At 46.5% G+C, this 21,602-nt stretch overlaps 1 protein-coding gene across 1 annotated transcript in view; it reads right to left on the reverse strand.

Moving 5' to 3' along the window:
• Positions 1-808: 808 nt before the first annotated feature.
• The window catches only part of Vxn (vexin), a 24,525-nt gene continuing 3,731 nt past the window's right edge, over positions 809-21,602 (reverse strand). The window contains exons 2-6 of the mRNA XM_055603377.1: positions 21,061-21,116; positions 15,081-15,249; positions 9,317-9,378; positions 6,222-6,313; positions 809-3,178 (exon numbers count right to left, since the gene is read on the reverse strand). Of these exons, the coding sequence (XP_055459352.1) occupies positions 2,995-3,178; positions 6,222-6,313; positions 9,317-9,378; positions 15,081-15,249; positions 21,061-21,116 (563 nt within the window). The 3' untranslated portion in view covers positions 809-2,994. The remainder of the gene's footprint in view (positions 3,179-6,221; positions 6,314-9,316; positions 9,379-15,080; positions 15,250-21,060; positions 21,117-21,602) is intronic.

Below are 21,602 nucleotides of genomic sequence, written 5' to 3' on the forward strand. Positions count from 1 at the left end.
AGGTCTCTCAGAGGACAGTCTTTCCCTTGTCCTTTGAGAGAACCAGGGATATACTTGTCAGGGACTTCTTGGTGGAGGATGACAGGATAACATGCTGATGAGCAATTAGAAATGGAGTGCAAATTCTAACTCCCCAGAGGCTCCCCTTTGCTTGTGTTCTTCCTTGTTTATCCCTTTGTCCCTGCCAATTTTGTGTCAGAGACGACCTGCTACATGATTCTTTTTTAAAATTGGGCTTGGCTGTCTTGCTTTGCCTACCCACTGCCCATCTGCCAGCTCCAGGCAACTTTGGTGCTGGGTGGGGTGGGGTATCTCCAGAGTTAGAAGTATGTGACTGGCCTCTGTCCTAACAGAGGCAGTTTCATTCCCCTACATGTCCTGGAAACCTTGCCTCTCGTTCGAAAGGACCCCAGTCGTGGTTCTTGCCAAACAGCACTCTGCAGTCAGCCGTGGCATCCTTCTGAGTGGCTGTGCCGTGAGTCATGGGGGCAGTCTCCAGCAAGAGGCATGAGATGGGCACAGGGGAGAGTTTGCCTTTTCCCAAGCCAGGGGAGAAGCCAGCAGGCTTGGGATGGTCACTGGGACCCTGGAATTTATGGAGGGTTCCGAAAGATCACCGGAGCAGGGAAAAAGATAAGACCTGGGATTGTAGGTCATTGGCTAGTCCTTTCAGCTGAGACCCTAGTGCTGATTTGTGGGCAGAGCCTGTAACATCAGACACAGACATTGCCTCAGGATGGAAAGAACGCACTTGTTTCGTATTTCTCTCCCACTTCAAGGAGTAGCGAGACCCAGATGAATAATTCTCTCCTGTTGTGCAAATCTTCTCTCATTGAGTGAGGGAGCCTCAGACACGCTCTTCAAGGGGTTTATTAATGTCACAAATGAAGCGAACTTTATTTTGATTTGAATTAGCCAAATGAAATGTTCTACAAACATTTCACCATAAAATATTTAAATTAAAGATAAATAAGTGAGGTCCAGTCTATACATAAATCTCCAGGTGCCACACACACGTTTAAGACATCAAATTTTAAGTTAAATAAGTTCAATCACTGGGGATTCTATGACCTGTTTCTTCCCTAACTTTGTTCCGGATTTCAGCTTAGTACTGTGTGTGACATTGGCTGGTTCACTGAGACTAGCCCCTGAGTCCCAGACCCCTTCAGGGTCAGATGCTCAGGGTCTAAAGCAGAGGCTGAAGAGCAGCAATAAGCAAGGCGAAAGCCTGGACATCTGGGTTTGACCTAGAGTATGAGGAACAGGAGACAAGTGTTCACAGAACAGCACGCAGAAGGGAGCCCGAGACCCAAACTCTTCAAACTCTTTCCTGTGCCAAGACATGGTGGGTCTCGACACAATTGGGATAAATTTTACTTCAGTGTTTCTGCGTTAATTAAGAAGATCAGATTAATTAAAATGTCTTAATTAAGAAACAAAACTTGTAGGGCAGAATTGAAGCCACAGATGAGAAATAGATAAGGTCTGTGCTCCCGACCTCTCCACAGACAGACACCACTCATCAATCTCTGCATGTTAATACCTGAGATTCTATCTCCACACTGAATTCCAGGCCTTTGGAGATGAAGACTCTTTGCTCACTTCAGTCCTCCCTGCTTCCCATTTTGGGTGAAGGGGAAGATACAATACGGTCATTGAAGTCAGACACTTAGAGCCAGGTTTCTTCAACCTACACACTTAACCTTTTTGGATTAGTATCTACATACACAGTGGACAAATTCACCTAAGTTAGCTGTTAGAAAGAATAGAGTAATTCATGCCAAGTGCTCAGCATTGTGCCTGGCACAGGGCAGGTAGGCATTTAACAAATGATAGCTATGGTTACCATTATCTCTTATATGATCTTATAGGATCATTTTAAGTGATAGTAAATAGTTTGAGCCACAGGAAATAGATTCTTCCAGCTGTTTTCAACTTAGAAAATGGCAATATCTTTTGGTTTCATCTAATGCATAATCTCTCTCTCCCTCTCTCTCTCTGTGTGTGTGTGTTTTGTTTTGTTTTTGAGTCACGGTCTGCTCAGCCTCCCAGACATGCATCAAACATGCGATCCTCCTGCCTGAACCTTTTGAGAAGGTGGCTTTCCTGTCCCCTGCTACCATATCCACCTTACTTATCTAATACATAATGATGCATTTCATCCAAATCACTTCTTTGTTCCAACTTCATCAGACAGTAATTAGAGAGAAGCTTAGATTTGGTGACAGTCCCACAACCTGCTGTCTGGTCACGTAACGTCCCCAGTTTCCCCATCTGTAAGCTGGGGACAACAGTACGTTCTTAGCAGTGGCTTTGTAATGATAAGAAGAGACAACAATGGAAAAAACACTCTCCGGGTTGAAGCCATTGTACAAGGCCGGGCAATTGTACCACTTCACAAAATATAACACATTAAGATTAACACTGAAGTTTTAAGTGCTTTAAAAATGCTCCTAAAAGAACTCATGCAGTCATGCCCATGGATAGCAGAGCAGAGTGAGTGATGGTGGATGCTGTTAAGTAGATATTAGAACAAAGTTAAGACGAAATGTTTCATCAAGGCAAAACAGACACAAAGTGAGAAAAGTAAGAACTGTTGTGTTCTGAGAACCTCAGAATCAAGCTTTTACACTGACACCAGGAATCATACATTTTTGGGAAAACTCGAGAAGACAGAGCAACTGCCTTCTGTTTTCCTTGGAGGGTTTTCAAACGGGGCCAGGAAAAGTTTGCTTTTGGTGCTTCTGGTGTTTGCTTTTGCCTAAAGACAGGGATGTAATCTTTATAATCTCCCAAAAAGACTTTAAAGTCCGGTGCTTTAGCAGTTCTGCTTTCCTGCCTTCTGGGGATGTTACTCTGCATGCCCCATGCTAGAGCGTAAGGGAGGATGATGTGTTTGGACCACAACCAGCAGAGGGAGGGCAGCTCAGTCCCAGTCCTCAACACTTCTCCTGTGAACCTTGGCCAGTGCAAGGCGCCCAAGAAAGGTCACCTTTAGTCGGCCTCAAAGGCGCTGTTGGTGGCTCCCACGTATTCAGACTTCTTCTTGTGCCTGGTCCACATCTTTCGTAGGATGCCAGAAACACCACAGGAAGCACTGCCTGTTAACGGCAGGGAGGCTTCGGCTCCCTGGGGAAGAGTTGGGTACTCTTCTGCTGTCTTCTTGAGGTATCTGGATCTAAACAAAAACCAAAGAGTTGGGGATGGGTTGGCGAAGCTGATTACCGCACTGAGACAGACTTCAGTTGTTTCTTGGAGGAGAGCGTCTAGACAGAGTTGTTTTCTTCTCCTCTATTCTATGACCATGCTCTACATAGCTTGGGGGGGGGGGGCTCACTGTAGAACACCCACAGGAATGTCCCCTGGGGGTGGATCTCTGATGGAGTGACCATGAGCATAGCGGTTCATGGGATCTGGGGTCCTAGCCTCTTGTTTTGAGTCTTGCTTGCCTAAGCAGTGAGAATAAGTAAGGAGGACTTGGGTGGTAGCCTGGTAGTGGTAGAGTGCTCACCCAGCTCGTGTAAGGCCTGGATTTAATCTCCGGCATAGGGATGAGGCGGGCGAGGTGGGGTGGGGCTGGGGGCGGGGTGACGGGGTTTGGAGAAGCTGGGCATCACTGTGGCCTAGAATGCTTGACTTGTATGGAGGAGGTGAGGCATAGCCTTCCCGGTCGACTTCAGTAGTCTGTAGCAGCTACTGCCCTTCAGAAAAACTTGCTAAGCAGAAAGAAATCCAGGCCAAGTGAGTTAAAACCAACAACCAACTTCCCCCACTTAAATCCCAACACATCAAATGGCACACAGCTTGGTTTCCACACTTCTTTCCAGGGGAATTCTGACATTCAGAAGTGTTCCATCCCGTGGGTCCCCATGTTGCCTCCCGTGATGTTACTTCCTTTGGTTAGTGTTTGCTATGGTTTTATTGTGGCTGCTTTTCTACAACTCACCTCGAAACTTAATCTCCATTTTGAGGTATTAAGAGACCAGGGACCACACTTGTATTCTCAGTGCTTGGAAGACAGAAGCAGCAGATCTCAGGTTCTAGCTAGGCTGGATGATGCCATATGACTCAGCCTCAAAAATCAAACAAGGGCTGCAGATACAACCCTAGGGTACAGTATCACACATGCAAGCCTGGGTTCTAGTTCCAACACCCAAAATAGAAAGACCTAAGACCAGGGTAGGACCTTTTCAATTAGAGTTTGGCCTCATGAAGGGATTAACTGATTCTTGGGTTAATAAGTTATCTCAAGAGTGGGTCTGCCATAAAAACCAGTTTGAATATATCTCTTTTCTCCATCTCTGTTGTGTAAATGTCCTGCACAAACTATGAAGCCATCTTTGGGTACAGTCCCTTGGCATTGGATCACCCAAATTAACCTCTATTCTTTATAATGTACCAGTATTTTGTTGTGTTTGAGCCTGTGTCCCTTCACATATGTACTGAACATCTCACCAAGTGTATTGTGTCCCAATCGCTGAATTAGAAACTTTTTAAAAAACGTTTAGCAGTATGAGTTAAACTCCCTGGGCTGCCCAGTTTTGCATCAACTTGACACAAGCTAGAGTCATCAGAAAGGAGGGAACCTTAATTGAGAATATGTTTCCAAAAGATCTGGCTGTGGGGCATTTTCTTTCTTTATTTATTTTTCTTTCTTTCTTTCTTTCTTTCTTTCTTTCTTTCTTTCTTTCTTTCTTTCTTTCTTTCTTTCTTCCTTCCTTCCTTCCTTCCTTCCTTCCTTCCTTCCTTCCTCTCTCTCTCTCTTTCTTTCTTTCTCTCTTGAGTTCAAACTCCAAGAGCCTAGCTCTGGGGTATTTTCTTAATTAGTGATAGGTGGGGGAGGGCCCAGCCTATTGTGGGTAATGCCATCCCCTTGGCTGGAGGCTCTGGGTTCTATAAGAAAGTAGTCTGAGCAAGCAATAATGAGCAAGCCATTAAGCAGCACTTCTCCATGTCCTCTGCATCATCTCCTGCCTCCAGGTTCCTGTCCTGCTTTGAGTTCCTGTCCTGACTTCCTTCAGTGGTGGATGACAATGCTGGAAGTGTAAACTGAATAAACCCTTTTCTCCCCAGGTTGCTTTAGTCATAGTGTTTCACCATAGCAATAGAAACCCTAACTAAGACACCCTCCATACATGATCTATTCCTGCCCTCCTCCCTATTTCTTTTTAGACAATGTGTCATGTAACCCAGGCTTTCACCACGGTAGACCTTGGATTTCCGATTCTCTTTCTTCTATCTTCCTAGTGCTGGAATCATAGGTATGCACCACCATGCAGGGCTCATTCTCTCTCTCTCTCTCTCATATTTCTTCCTCCCCCCCCTCAACACTTTGCTTGAATACATATGTTTTTGCTTGTAGACAAGGTTTCACCCAGTAGCTCAGGTTGACCTTGAACTCTTGACCTTTGTCTCAACTATGTTTTTTTTTTAAAGATTTACTTTATTATTTTAATTGTATATATGCAAAATGCTTGTGTCTCTGTGTACACACGAGTGGAGATGTCCTCAGAGGCCAGGGGCATCTGATCCCCTTGGAGTTGAAGTTCCTGCCGTGTAGAAGGCAGTTAATGAGGCATATGTCTATGCTGAATTGCAGGCTCTGACTGTCTTACTGTGTTGAAGGCCTGTGAATACTGGGGGAAATAATCTTCTTGCCACCCTAGGCTGGCTCTTTAGCAGATGGAGTTAACAGTGGCCATGTTTACAGTTTGTTTTAAACCTGTGCTTTATTGTTTCTTTGTTTTGCAGCATAGGAGATGAAGGCCAGCACCTCACACAGGCTAGGCAGGTGCTGGCCTTCGGAGCTGCATACATACCCAGCCAGAAAATTATTTGATACATTTCTTTACCTGTGAGTAAGGGTCCCTAAAAGAACCCACGAGGCATTTCTGCCACCATCTACAGTGTTCTGGATAAGGCTCCTGATTACATTCATCTAATTAAGCAAAGCCCCGAGACCAGAGTTAATGGGGTAGAAACCATGAAAAGTACTTCAGCTGAATCCTAGGCAAGCAATGGATGTGTTGATAGCTGGACACGGGATGACAGGCCTTGTTGCAAGATAATTTACGGCTGGAATGGGTTTTGTTGGGCATAGCAGGTGTGTGAAAAGCTGGTCACCTGTCTCTCTCCTGTGCCTGGGGCTCCCTCCCCCTTCTGTGCATGGTGGCTGGGCGGAGAGCCAGGCAGGCAGCACAGCTGGAAAGCATGATACTCACCCCCTTCCCAGAACAGATCCGTTTTCTGAACCCCTGGCTGCCACGTCCACCGCAGCCGGAGCTTTCATGGAGATCCTGGCCACCGGAGGAATCTGCGTTTCAAGGAAGCGGGGAAAGAACTGAGGATGGTGTCACAACCCCACCCCGGCACACATTGCAGCCATTTCTAAGAGGGTTGTCTGAAGGTACCACGCTCCACCTGGGCAACAGCCCTCTCCCAATCCGCATCAGGCACGCTGGAGGCCTTCTGAGGGTAGTGCCGGTCCCACACAGTATCTGGCTTAGCAGGCCCGACGTTGCCTGAGTTGCTGAAATGAGTAAGGTCTGTGAAACTGCTGGTCCTGGGACTCAACTCTAAGAACCACTGGCAGAGAGACACGTGAGAGAGCGAGCCATTCAGTCATCCAAGAGGCCGTCACCCTTCGCCTTCCACTGTCAATTCTGTGGAGTTTTTTCAACGGCCCTGCCACACTAGCACCAGCCTCTCTATTTGCTTCCTTGCACTTTTCAAAGCATGGTCTATTCAGACCTCTTTTGTGCCCAGGCCTGCTACCCTCTCTATGTCCCTCTTGGACTCTAGAATTGTCAGGAGTCCTGGAAGACTCGGGCCAACTCTTCATCTCTCTCTCTCCTTGAGGTCTTGCGAGGCTGGCTTGCAGCTCTGCCTTTTATGACCTGTTTGAGTCTGCCAATCCCAGGCCCACTTCCAGCAGGCTTCCCGCCTTTCCTACTGCTGACCCACAGCTCTGTATGTCTTCATCCTTCTCTGGATCACGGCCTCATTTCTATCAGCCTTTTAAGGCCAAAATGACCAGGTCTTCCCTGAGGTTGCTGTCCCAGTGTCCCCAGAGCACTATACAGATTATAGGATAAGCTGTGCCTTCTTTCTGGTTGTTTTCCTTCTACTAGCTACTGTCTTGGTCCCTTGAAAGATTGCATGACAGATGGGAGAATCTGGGACCCCAGCCCTCTTCAGCCCTTCCAAAGACACTGAGAAATTAACTGATGGCCTAGTCAGGTAATCAGGGCTAAGTCCAGAGGCTGCTGCAGAGGTTCTTTGTTCTTCTGTTTCAAAGCGTCAAGTCACCACATTTCCCAGTCTCTGGAGAAATTCCAGGTCAAGGACACCGTTATTTACCACCTCTCTCCTGGAGTGGGAAAGTCTGAGGGCAGAGTCACTGTGCCACCTTCTGGCCTCTCCCTCCCTATCCTGCTGATGGCTCTGCAAACATAAGCCCAAGGCTCCTTAGCTCTGGAAGGAAGGCCTGGTTCCCAGCCCTTCCCCTGTCTTCCTTAGTCACACCTCCTCTGTGTCCGCACGGAATCAGATTTAGATGGGCAGGCTCTGGGTCTCTCTCATGCCTCTGGGCAATAAGCATAGGATGAGGGATAAGGCATAGCTTCACCCTTCCCAGGACCATGGAAATGCTGCTTCTGCCTCTTCATTTTCGTCACCACCCCACAGTACCCATGCTTTCTCTGGGTCCCTGTTACAGCCGCTTATCTGCCAAGGCACCATCTAAACCTCCCCTGAGGCCTGGGAGCAGGAATCCCAGGCTGCTAGCCTCTTTCCTCCTCAACCTTTTTTTTTTTTTTTTTCAGCTCAGCAACTCTCAAGACTTTCTTCCTTTCCTCAGCCAGCTGCCTAGCCATCCTGTTTCCTCAACATGATTGGAAAGGAGACCTCCTTGACAATCATTTGTTCCATCCCTACCCTTTGTGTAGTTTTTCCAATACATGGATCTTACTGAAATCCTTGGATTAGGTCTCTTGTCCAGAGCATAAATACCTGTATCTGTCTAATTTGTTCAACGATGATGAGAGGCTGGCCCAGCTAGCTTCTGGCATCTCTTCTAGTTTTCATGTTGAAGAGCAGCCACTTGCAAGAGCCTAGGATGTCTGAGATGATCTGAGATGACCTCACCTCCATTTACCACTGACTCTTACCCCACACTCATCCCTAGAAGACTATGAAGGAGAAGAGGAGATAAATCTGGGACATGCCCCCCCCAACCGCTTTAGGAAAGGACAAACTGTTCAACTTCAGGGTGGGCAGAGGGTAGGCAAGCGTCTCTCTGTGGCAGGCCACCTTGCCCAGAGTCACATGCTAGCCCCTACGTCCTAATGGAGTGAGGAAGAAAGGTAAAAGTTGAGCCATTTTTGGCCAGTTAAGACCCATCTGTGTGGGCAACTTGTACCCTAAGGCTTACACCTGAAGGTACTCAGCCTGGACCATGGTCCAGTTGTTCCCTTCACACAAGCTACCAATCTACTTTCAAGACTGGCACTAGGTTAATGATGCCTAATATACATCTTGCACGGCAGCCCTCAAATCCCAGTGAACCTGACTATAAGCAGTGCTCCAGAAGCACCTTATCCTGAGAGAACTGGTTGTTATGGATTGACTGTTTTTGCCTGACTCAAACCCATCCCTTAGGGCCCTACCTATCTCCTAGTGTCTGGGGTGGATTCTCTGGGCAGTAACCAGGTTTAGATGATGATATCAAGGGTGATACATCTATGAAGAGATTAGTGTCCCATAAGAAGAAAGAGATTTCAGCAATGCCTTGATTTGTATGGACAGAAAACACTTAGCAAGAGCAAATCCAAATGCAGAGGCGAGAGGAGAGCCCTCTCCAGACACTGAATCTGCTGTGAGAAAATGTTTCGGTGCCCTAGTCTGTGGCATGTGACAGCAGCCAGGCTGACTGAGTTGCTTGTGTTTGGGGCCTGTATGGCATGACCTCCCCTCTTAGTGTTGGAGAACTTAACACCCCTTTACCCCAGAGCCGCATCTGGGAATTAGTCAGGGATTGCTGCCCGGCCAGACCTACTGGTTCTTCTCCCCTGCATGGGATGCTGACGAATCACAGTGTCTGTTTGCTTGTGAACTGAATTCCTCTTGAGAAAGAGAAGCAGCCAGTGATGTGTCCCGAGCACACAGAGCGGGATCAGCGGCTAGTTCCGTGACCAAAGAACCACGGTGCTGCTTTCCTAACAACCCTCGGCCCAGGGCAAAGAAAGCCATCTCTTTCTTGCACCAGAAAGACATAACAAGCACAGCAGCTACAATGAAGCCGGCTCATTTCACTTACCAGCGATTTCCCGTATGCTCGGCTCCCACACAGATTCGATGCTTTGGGTTCAGAAATCCCCGCTGCGAAGTTGAACAGGGGAGATGTTACTCAGCGGTTCTCCGAGTTCCGCCCCCCTCAGCTTCTGAATCAATGATCTTGCTAGCCGCCCCAATCACAGAGAGAATTTCTCAGGCCTTCGTAGCAACGGGCTGCAGTGCTAGCAAGGCAATGCTACCTGCCAAGTGGGGTCGCCCTTACCCCTGCCACTGTTCCAGGAAGCTGGAACTAAGGTCACTATAGTCCAACAACTGTGACAAGCGCGTCATCGAGGTAGGAATGTTCAGAGTGGAGGAAGCCGCCCGTGGGCAGGCAGGAGGCAGAGAGAGGAAATGCATGTACTTTCAGCTGTTTTGCTTTGACCCTCAAGCTGCTGGAAAAAAAAATTAAGCCAACTTGAAAAAAAAAAAACCATTTAGCATTGTGTCTGCATGCAGCAGGTGCTCATAGAATGTGGCCTCATCACTTCCTCCTTTCCTAAGACCTCAGTTAGAGGAATGAGCTCCGTCATTATGGCATTTTACGCATACTTTGTTTATAGCCACTCTAGTGGCCTATCCACTCTGCTTCCCTCTCTAGTCCTCTCTCTCTTCCTGCTGGTCTCCTTCCCCTCCCTCGTTCCAGCCCTGCCTGCTTTCATCTCACATGCGTCTTACCGCCTCCCCCACCCCTTAGATCTCTCCTTCCCACCTCACATTCTCTTTTCTAACATCATCACACCCGTGCCTATGTAAGAAATCTTAGGGGCTGGAAGATGGCTTAGCTGGTAAAAGCATCTGCAATGCAAACCCGATGACCGCAGTTTGGAACCCAGGAATCCATGCAACATGGTGGCTCTGTAAAGTTTGTACTCAAACCAAGCCAGCTCACAGTAGCTGAGCTTAAATAGTTACATAGGCCCCATGGCTTGTGGGCGAACTGGTTAAGTGGGAACCAGTTGCCTGGCTGATTGGGCTGTAGCCGAGTGAACCGTTTTCTGGGCTTTGCTGTGAATACTGCTTTGCTCCCTGTACATGCTGCTCTGGGAGTCGCCCAATTCATGAATCATTTTTTCCCCCTATGGTTTTACCCAAAGACACATCCTACTCAGTTCGCTTGGTCTAGGATAATTCTCTTTTCACATCAAGGTCAAACCACAAGTGGTGCCCTTGAATAAAGAATAACAGCAGCTTATTTTCAAAGTGGGCCAGGCACTGGGCTGAGCGCAAACTGCACAATAACTAGTTGGCCCTGGTACCTGAAGGCCCCCCATTCATAGCTAAAGAGTACTTCAAAATATTGCATTTGTGGCGCTGGGAGTGGAGTCCAGTTGGTAGACGGCGTGTGCCTAGCATAGGAAAGTCCCTGGGCTCAATACCAAGCTCTGCGACAACGACAATGGTAATGATGAAATTGCATTTGTGTAGCAAGGTTCGGTATGTTACATGCATGTAACATGGTAGCACATGCACGTAAGCCCAACATTGGAAAGTGAAGGCGAGAGGAGCAACAGCTCAAAGCACGTAAGTCCAAGACACACCTTAGATCATGAGACCCTATTAAAAAAAAATGTACTGTGAAAAGTACCTACTTATTTTCCTTGTTGCCCTAGCCTAAACAGTACAGTATAACTATGACTTTCATAGTATTTATAGCATACAAAGTATTTAAGTAACCATCCATAGATAGTGTAAAGTAAGCAGAAAGACAGGTGTGTATAGGTTATATGCAAATACTACTGTGCCATCTTACATAGGGATTTTGCATTGCGGAGTCCGGCATCTTAAGTATGCTTGATCTGGAGACAGCTGCATCTCATTTAATCCCTACTGTCACCTTAAGGGGGAGCTGTCATGACAGTCTGCATATTCTAGTTGGGGAAACCAAGGCTTTGGTGATCCATAAGATTCATCTGAAGGCAGATGTGGCGGTTGGAATGAGATGTCGCCTATATTTTCAGGCATTTGACTACTTGGCTCCCAGTTGGTACCCTGTTTGGGTAGGCTTACTAGGTGTTGGCCTTGCTGGAAAAAGTATATCATCAGGGGCAGACTTTGGGAGTTTAAAAGACATTTTAGGTTTGCTCTGTTTCCTGACTGCAGTTTGAGATGTGAGCTCCCAGCTGCGGTTCCAGTCACCCTGTTTGTTGTCTGCTGCCATGCTGTCCTTGTCCTATGGTCACTAGCCCTCTGGAATTCTAAACCCAAAATAAACCCTTCCTTGTGTAAGCTGTCTTGGTCATGGTGTCTTATCACAGAACCAGAAAAGTAACTAAAGCACCAGACCAAAAAAAAAAAAAAAAAAAAATGTTTGGAGATATTAGACCTCTGGAAGGCCCAGGGAAGCTTGGTCAAGGAATAACATATCCCAAACCAGAGAAGGAGAGCTGCAGAGAGAACATTAATGAAGGCTCAGGGAAACTTAATGGAATGGGACATCCATGTTATGGTAGAATGACCCTGAGCTGCAGGGTTAGGATGGGAAGGACAGAATGTAAGAACAGGAGTGCTCCATTAGGTGGTCGTGGGATGTCATCAGGGCTTGGAGGGCAGGTGAGTGGGATGAGACAACAGGGGTAAAAACAAAAGATGACAGAGGAAGCACCTCCTGTCTTAGGAGGGCATCAGGGAGCTTTGGAGAGGGAGAGGCCCTTCGCTGAAGTGGTCTGCATATGTGAGATTCGGGAGTGCGAGCCTGGGAACTTTGTGGTAAGGCACAAAAGGGGTTAGGCAAGAGCTCTCTGGGCTGACACTGTCAGCCTACTGTATAAAGTGAGTGGGGAGAACACAGAAGTCCTAGGGAAGAAACTGGCGACTCTCTGGAAAACTGGACAATCATGCCTGGTGAAAGGTCACACCTTTTAGCTTGTTTTGATGAGGTGGTTCTGAGGCACTTTAGTTCATCTTTGGGTAAAAGTTCAACAGTTCCGGGAGATGGGCACTGCCCCTTCGCAGCATCTAAGACCTTGCTGTGAGAACGCCTTCGTTGGTTCTACCTACAGCTTCCCTGTGACCTCCAGGTTTTCTCACCTCTCCCCTACCTGAGAAGTCTGTGGCATCCAAGAGTTGTTTTTTTTTCCCCCTACAACTCAGAGAAAGAGCAAGCCCCTAGATCTGAGGTCCCTGGAGACATGCTGAGAGGAGGAAGTAAGAATTGAATTGAAGTAAGAATTGATCACTGTGGGCTGGTGCCTAGCCTTTCCTTGGAGAACACCAGGGTTTGGCTTCAGCTCAGCAACACTCCTCCTACCCATCCTGGAATCTATCACATTGGAGGCCCTGAGCATATTGAATCAATGCCCAGCTGAATCTATTTTTAACCCCACCCAGACCTGACTAGCACATCTCTGCATGAGCTGAGTGTCACATGTCAGGCAGACTCTCCATTTCATAACCTACGCTCGTGCCTTCAGAGTAAAAGACTGACTTCAGCAGTACAGACGACACCAACCACTTACAAAGCTGTGAAAGCAGCCAGGTGTGGTAACACACTCAAAGTCCTGGCTGTCAGGAGGCTGAGGCAGGAGGATCAAGAGTCTGAGGTCAGCATGGACTACACTATGAGACACAGTCTTTCAAAAACTATTGGTGTGACCCCTAAAACTAAACAGTTGGGGGGAAGAGGGGCTGGCCATAAGATAACACCAGGACTGCATATTGTACCTTGGCTCTGTGGCTGCCAGGAAATACCATCTTACACAGGTCAAACAATATCTACAGTGTTGGCTTTTCTGTTCTGAGCACTGGCAGAAGATGACTGCAGCAGGTCAAATGAAAGCATTAGAAAAGCCACCGTCTGCCTTGTAGCGTGGTTGAGAATTATTTCAAGGTGTGTGTGTGTGTGTGTGTGTGTGTGTGTGTGTGTGTGTGTGTGTGTAGAACACAGATTGATATGCCTTAAACCCTGGAATTTCTAGTGCTTTTCCAACATATTTCTGGGTACTACTCCTGGAACCCCAGTTCGAAAATCGCCGTACTAACTTCTTTCTAAACCCCTGCTCCTCAGCCTGTTGACCCTATAGCTGTAAGAGCAGCAGCATCTGGGAGCATGTCAGAAATGGAAACCTTTGGATCCACTGGTGGGAAAGACTAGGGTTCTTCTGAATTAAAATCTGCATCAGGGAAAGTCCCCTAGTTGATTCTTGTGTACACAGTAATTTGAAAAGCATGGCTTATAAACTCACTTTATGATTTTGGAGCAAAGAGGAATATTCTGTCTATTTTTCTCTTTCCACAGACACACACACACACATCCACCCACTCACCTATATATACATAGACACAGAGAGAGATCTATCTCCTCTTAATTTGCAAGGCAGATTGTGGCTTTCCTAATGCTTTCATCCTATTTACATGTATGCAATCGATCTTAACTGAGAATGTGGCTTGGTTTATGTGCTCTTGTACCTTTGACCTTTAAGTACAGAGACCAAAGAAACCTAGCCTGACACCTAGGAAAAGCAACAATTAAAACAATAGCCAGGACAAAACTTGGAAGACAACATAAGACAAAGGAGAGGCATGGGATAAGAAAAGATTGTCAAAGGGCAGAGTCAATAGAGACTTTATGTCAATTCCTATAAAACATAAAATTGTTAATGCCCAAAGCCTTAACAACATCTTGGATTTTCCTTTCTTCCCCTCCCCCTGTTTGTTTCTTTGATTGTGTGCAGGTGTGTGTTCATGGTAGTGCTTTTGAGTACATGGAGCTGGGCTTGTGGAAGCCAGAAGTTAACCTGAGGTGTCATTCCTTAGGTGCCATCCACTTTGTTTTGGAGACAGTCTTTCGCTGTCTGAAGGTTGGTCTGGGAGCCCTGGGCTTCCCCTGTCTCTGGCTTCAGCACTGGCTTATAGTCACACCAGCACACCCAGATTTTTGTGTGGGCTCTGGGGATTGGACCCAGGCACGAATCTTTGAGTCACAAATACTTCATCAACTGAGCTGGTTTTTGAGGTAGGATGTCCTCCTGAAGCCCGGGCTGACCTTGAACTCATGACGACCCTTTTGCCTCAGCCTCCCGAACGCTGAGATTAAAAGTGTAAAAGCCACCGTTCTCAACTGTTTATATTTTCGGAATTAAAGCATGAGTAACTTTACGTTGTTGGCACAATGGGGAAAAACAGCCCAAACTATCAATTAAAGAGAAAGTATTATTAGAAACGTCAGTGGGCTAGGCTAAAAGCTGAATCCTGCTTTACTGCTTAGTGGGGAAGACATTTCAAAAAAAATAGTATCCATGGTAACATTACTGTTTCCAGTTTTCAAAGAGGTTTGCCCCTAAGTTCTTTTTATAGATTATTAAGCCATTCAAATTTTAAAATGATACAGTTTGGCTAGCTGGGCAGTGGTGGTGCCTTCGGGAAGCAGAGACAGGCAGATCTCTGTGAGCTCTAGGCCAGCCTGCTCTACAGAGTGAGTTCCAGGACAGCCAGGGCTACACAGAGAAACCCTGTTCGAAAAAACAAAAAACAAAACCAACAACAACAAAAAAGTACAGTTTGGTTGTTATGGCTGTCGTTATGGTACTGGGGATGAATCCAGGGCTTTTCACTGAGTTATATCTCCACCAGCCACAAAACTAAAACAAAAGCCGCTGTGTGGAAGGAGCCTGTGCATACGCACACGCACACGCACACGCACGCACGCACGCACGCACGCACGCACGGTGAATGGTCTTGTTGCTATAGGTGAGACCCAGCGGAGACCCAATGGCCTGGTGTCTGGGGAACCTGAAAGACTCACGTACCAGGTCTGGCCGGGGTTTTGGCGGAGTGCACCCCGGGTGGCCGGGCGGGCTGCTGCTTGCCAGTCTGCAGCCTGCCAAGCCTGCGGTCCGCTGTGTCCCGGCGCTCGCAGCAGCGTTGAGGCAGCAGCTCCAGGGGCCTCGGTGGGTACAGGTCCGACTCGATCACCACCTGCATGGCATGGGCAGCGCAGTCAGTCTTCCTCCCCTCATTCCCCAGGGCCCAGCGCCGGCACCCACCTCATGTCCACCACAGAACTGTAAGGAGTGAATGGCTACCGTGAGGTGAGCCTGGGCCGGGGTGGCGGGAAGTGAATTTTCACCGAGTGGTTGTCAGTGGCGAGGGCAGAAAGTCAGAAGAGAGTCTGGGCTGGGTTCATTACCATCGCCTGCTAGTGTTCAACCACAGTAGATAGCACACACTAACGGGACCTCAGGACTCAGGGAGCATTGAGGGCGAGGGGCAGAAAGGCTGTAGGAGCCAGAGTGGTGGGTGACTTCAAGAAAACAGCGTTTTCAGGAAGCAGCAGAGAAGACGGACACAGGAATTTACAGAGAGTGCAGCGCACCAGCTCACTGCATGAAGACCAGCACCGGCATGAAGAAAGGGCAGTGGGCATGAAGTCCCAGGCCCAGCCTGGGAGCTGTTCGTTCACATTTGACAACCACTGGGAGAGGGGGAAAAAATCAGTTTCTTCGATGGAGTGAGAGCTTATCAGCGTCTCAGCCACACTCCAGCAGCCCCGAGCCTAGGAGTAGGTCTGCCCAGGAGAACCTGATTCCCTGCTTTGTGGTTGTCTGTCTGTTTTAGAGAGAGAAGGAAGGAGGCCAACGTTGGGTGGGTTTGGTAGGATCTGGGAAGAGCTGGAGGGAAGGAAAAGATCACATCCAAGTATTGTATGAAATTCTTTAAAACGCTGTTTTAAAAAACCCCAGATCTGCACTGAACACTCCAAGAGGTTGTTCTTTATCGCCTAGTGGATGACACACAGTAGTTTACGTAACGGTGTTATCTTTAGGTGATTTGTGAGCTGGAGACTATTTAAAGTAGGCAGTGTGTGTGAGGACTCTGTGCATAGGGTATGCCATTTACACAAGGAATTTGAGCATGTGAATGTGGGTATCTGTGGGCGCCCTGGAACCAAGCCCTGAGGGCACTGAGGAGCAGCTGTACTTAAATCACTGAAATAATTTAAATGTGAAAACAGGAGACAAATAATAGCAGTCATTTTATCTTAATACGGGGAGTCATGAGGGGAACCTTGGCAGCCAGGGAGCAGATTCTGCATATTTTATCCATTTCCAGGACACAGAGTCATTCATTCTGTTGTCCTTCCTCCATGAGGCTCATTCATTAGAAGCTCCAGTGTTCCATAACCTGTCATTCTCCCCGAGGCTTGATCTACCCTCGGTCACTTCCTTCTGTGCACAGCTGTCCTTCAAGGGCCCATTCTGTGTCAGCTCCTGGGCCTCTGTGAGTCTGTGAGGAAGGCAGATAGGCTCAGCCCTGATAGTCTAGCTTTTGGCAGACCCCCTTCAGCTGACCACACAGAATATAGTGTTGGTTTTGGGGGATGCCGGAGCAAAAATAAATGGGCTTTTAAAAACATGGCAACAGGGTGGTATTTCAGGTCGGCGGAGGAAGCTGTATCTTTAATGATGTTGTTGGAATAAATATCAGGCCACTGGGGGAAAGCATCTCTATTTGGTTTGGGTGATGAGCCAGGTCAAAGCTATGTGTTGAACAACAAACACTAAAGTAGAATATAGCTTGATATAATACATAGCATTACATATAATGAGGAATTATGCCTATGCTCATAAATCTCTTTAACAAGCAATAAAATTGAAAAAGCAATAATGGAGGGAAACTATGAGCAAAATCCATAAAATGCACTGAATGTTAGTGACTACATATTAAAACAATAAAATCCCCCTCTCCTATCAGTGAAGAGAAAGATACTCCATTTGGGGTCAAGCCAGAGTTCAAGCTCCAGATTTTTAATTTTTCTAGATAGGGAAGAAGGAATCTGTAGAAATGTTCAAGTGGACTCACTAATTTTACACATAGGGAAACTGAGGTAATGGGCAGCTACGTGTCTCTCTTAGGGTCACAGAGCTGTGCTTACAGAACCAATGTGAACCACAGCCTCCTCCTGAGTTAAGGCTCTTTGGAAGACCTCAGGGAAGACCTGCACCAGGCTGAGATTTTTCAAGTGCAACCAAATACTTGTTGCATAGACCAGGAGATTCCACACAGGTGCCCCCACAGGAACATCAAATCTGGGGACAAAGGGCTATTTACAGTCCTGTTTCTCTGTCTTTGCCCTTGCCAGCTTCCCTGCTTATTATTAAAGGGCTCCATTCTCTTGGGATGCTCGACAGACCTACTCCTGTGTTCGAGGTATTTCTATGTCATCCACAGGCATCAGGATGACTAGGATGGCAATAAAACAGACTAGGAATCAAAGTAGTGAAAATAGGGAGGGAGGGAGGAAGGGAAGGGGTAGAGGGAGAGAGTGGGAGGGAGGGAAGAGGTAGGGAGAGAGGGAGGGAGGGAGGAAGAGAGAGAGAGCACACACCAGAGAAGCGGATGGGCCTTAGGATCTGGAAGAAGATGCAACTCAAGCAGGGTCTAAGAGGAAGTGAATTGGGCACTGGGGATGACTCAGAGAGGAAAGCGGTATTCATGGACGAAGAAAAAGCATTTTCATCCGTATGGCAGCCCAAGGAGTGACAAGAATTGCAAAAGAACGTTTGGGGCCAACGAACACTGTAAATGTTAGTATCTGTGCAAAGTAAGATGGGTTTTCCTGCAGTACTTTCAAGCTACCAAGCTGGAGAACAGGACAGAACCCCCGTCTCACTAAGGGGGAAGGGGGATTTCGGGTTGAGTTGCCCTGCCTGTATGTGCGTTCTGTGGTTACTGCTGAGCTTTCCAAACCGAGGAGCTGGGAAGCTACTGGCTGAGGCCTAAACACCTGGAACGAAATTTCCTAACTGCACTATCTGTGAACAGCCCTTTCCTTTCCATTTTCCTTATGAATGAGGTGTTTAATTCTCAGGGGTTCGAGTGAGGTCAGGATCTCAAGACTCACAGCCTTCTCTTTCCTAAGAATGCTTTCAAAAGTCCTTATAAAAGATACATGACTGACTTAAAAGCAGCCGAAGGAAAAGAAAAAAATAAACAAAAAACCCACCAGGACCCCCTGTTCAAAGGAAGACCATTGGCTGCTCAGTTTCCAAGTGGGCTCCCTAGTAAGGGGTACAGGAACTGTTTCTGACATGAACTTAATGGCTGGCTCTTTGATCACCTCCCCCTGGGGAATGCAGCCTTGCCAGGCCACAGCAGAAGATGATGTAGCCAGTCCTGATGAGACCTGATAGACCAGGGTCAGAGGGAAGGGGAGGAAGACCTCCCCTATCAGAGGGCTAGGGAAAGGGCATAAGGGGAGTAAGGGGGTGGGGTAGGACTGAGGGAGACAGGGAGGGGGCTGCAGTGGGCATGCAAAGTGAATACATTGTAGTAAATAAATATATAAATAAAATTAAATTTAAAAAAACCTGCCAGGAAAAATGTCAATGGCCAATAAATCTATGAAAGAAATGAAGAACTGCATTAAAATGGAGGAAATACAAAATAAAATGACAAGTCATTTCCACCTTGTACCTTTGAAAGCTTAACAACAGGAAGACCCTACAGTATTAGCTTTGCGTTCTGGAAAAAGAGGTGATTGCAGGACTCTGGCAATGACTGCGAATGTGTCTTAATCCTCCTGACCAATCTTGTTCCATCTATGAATGTGATGTGATGTGGAGAAGCCAATACGTAAGGGCACAATATTTTCAAGAGCGTTTTTTTTTCTTTTCTTTCTTTCTTTCTTTCTTTCTTTCTTTCTTTCTTTCTTTCTTTCTAGCCCTGTATTAATAGAGAAAGTGGAGAAACTCCATTTTTTTGGTGACTTTTGGATAACGACTCTAAAAACTCCAGCTTCGATTTGGATAAATAAAAACTGGTAATTCATACACTGGAATACTATGCATATGTATATATGAATATACATATATGTCACATAAGATATTCACGTATCTGTTGGCATGGAAAGATGTTCAAAAATCTATTGAGCGAATAAATCAATTTGCAATAATAGTCCATTTTTTTCAGACAATCAGCCCATAATTATCTTGCAGTATATGGAAATTTCTCACTGAAAAACACATGAATGGCTAGGTATGGTGACACATGGAAGTGTCTTGGAAGGCAAGGTGGATTTTCCTTTTGCCGGATTTCCTGCTTATTATCAAAGGACTCCATTATCCTAAAATGCTTACCTGACCCACTCCTTTGTGTGAGCACTGTCTTTTGAGCTACTTCTATGGGCATTAGCATAAAGGTTGCAAGCTCAAGGCCAGCCTGGTCTACATAGAGAGTTCCAGACCAGCCAAAGCTACATAGTGAGAACATGTCTCAAACAAACAAACAAACAAACAAAAAACAATAAAACCCAAATTAAAAAAACAACCTACATTTGCTGAATGCTTAATACTCTACAGTTTCCGAACCAGACCCTTGCTATGTGTTAAGTCGTTTGTTTGTTCCTGAGATACGTGTTTGAATTAACTGTCTTAAAGCTAAGGAAGTAGAGCTCCAGGGTGGTTAGGCAACTGACTCAAATAAATACGAGTTGGTGGAGCTGGGGTTTACACACAGGCAACTTGACTGTAAAAAAATCCTCTGCATCTTCTGTCCTGTTCTACAGCTTCTCAGAATTCTGTGACACTGAACTGAGTATCCTTGCAGGGCTCGCGATTTTGTGATGGATACAGGCTGGTTTGGGAGTGTAACAAAGCTGTAGGCAGTGCTCTTGTCACTGCCTAGCCACTCTGCCCTGTTCAGGGTGTACCTGTGTTCTTTAAAAAAAATAAAGAATGTTTATAGAAACAACAAATAAGCCTCCTTTGACCTAAAAAGCATATATATTTTTTTAAAACAGAAAAGAGGTTTTTAAAAATTATAGTACTTAAAATCTTTAATAGCTCTGTCCAAAATCTGTGATAGCAGCTGCACATTGCCCTCCTCCTGAAACACAGTGTGGATGTATTGGTAGTTCTGACTTGGGAAAATTTGGATGTCAGGTGAGAGTTGTGCACATCATTAGCCTCTACAGGTGTGTAAGCAACTTCAAGGTACTGCATTAAAATACCAAAATACAATTTGAAAATGAAAGCCCACACAGGAAAAGGACAATGAAAGGCTGGAGAGACCTCTGAATTGTTCAGAATTTCTGGAATTACCAGGCAAACCCGTAAGCCATTTTTAAAGAAGTTACGCCTATAATCCCAGCATTTTGGAGATTGAGGCGAGAGTTCTTCAAGCAAGCTTGGGCTACATGGTGGGCTTGGGGACAGCCCGAGCTACCCAAGGATTTTCTCAAGCAAGCAGTCAAACGCCAACAAGATTACCCTTACCCTCTGTACATCCATCACAACGTGACTAACATACTAGCTATGCAAATGCCTGAGGGATGGACAGGTGGTGGAGGGATGATTCGTCCTTATTCTGTTACCTGTTTATTCTGCTAGGCGGCCTATGCGACAAGGAATTATATGAGTACTTCACTGCTACCTATAATAGTGAGGATATATAATGTTGTATATGATGTTACAATTGCCTAGATCAGGGTGTTATGTCCGTATCATGAACTCTGTGTGCGTGCAGATTGAGGTCCCCTGGGGGAAATGGCAAAATGAGGGGATTGCTTAGGGATTGTTGGGTGTACGGTTGATATTTGCCAGTTATTTCGGCTAAGTGGACAAACAGCCACAGGAGACACCGAAAACACCCCCCCCCCTCTCATCCTTGAGATCAGTGGAGAGGGAGGGAGTTGAGAGGCCACCGTTATTTTTGTAGGGAAAGTCGTTCAAAGAGGATCAAAAAGTCATTCAAAAAAGTCATTCAAAGATGATAAATACGTTTCCTTACATTCTTGGTCAAAAGATGTTGAGAGCTTTTGACTCTTCTCCTGGATGGACTGGACACTGAAAGAGATAAAGAAACGGTTTTAGAAAAATGCCTGTAAGTACGGACCTAAGAGTGTTTGTTCCAGTTGTGGGGCTACTGGGAAGGGAGGGGAGAAAGAGGCAGAGTACCGCTGCAGTTTTAGACATTCCTTGGCTTGAATACAACAAAATCTCTAAAGCATCGTTCCCATTAGCTAAAGGTTGCTAAGAACCCAGTGCCCACCAGCAGATGACTGGCTACACAAGCCTGGCATACCCACATGTTGGAACATTGCTCAGCCTTAAAAAAGTAGAGAGAACATGAATGAACAGAGAAAATGAAATGAGACGCAGAAAAAGAGAGAACTGTTCCATGCTCTCAGATCTGCCTATGTGAGGCAGCCAGAGCAGCCAACTTCAGAGATGCCAAGTAGAATGGTCATTTCCAGGGGCTGGAAGGCTGGAGCCTGGGAGGCTGGGAGGCTGGGAGGCTGGAGGCTGGGGGGCTGGGAGGCTGGGAGGCTG

The sequence above is a fragment of the Psammomys obesus genome, unplaced genomic scaffold (assembly GCF_907164565.1).
Source record: "Psammomys obesus unplaced genomic scaffold, mPsaObe1.curated_primary_1811, whole genome shotgun sequence".
NCBI classification, from domain to species: Eukaryota; Metazoa; Chordata; class Mammalia; order Rodentia; family Muridae; genus Psammomys; species Psammomys obesus.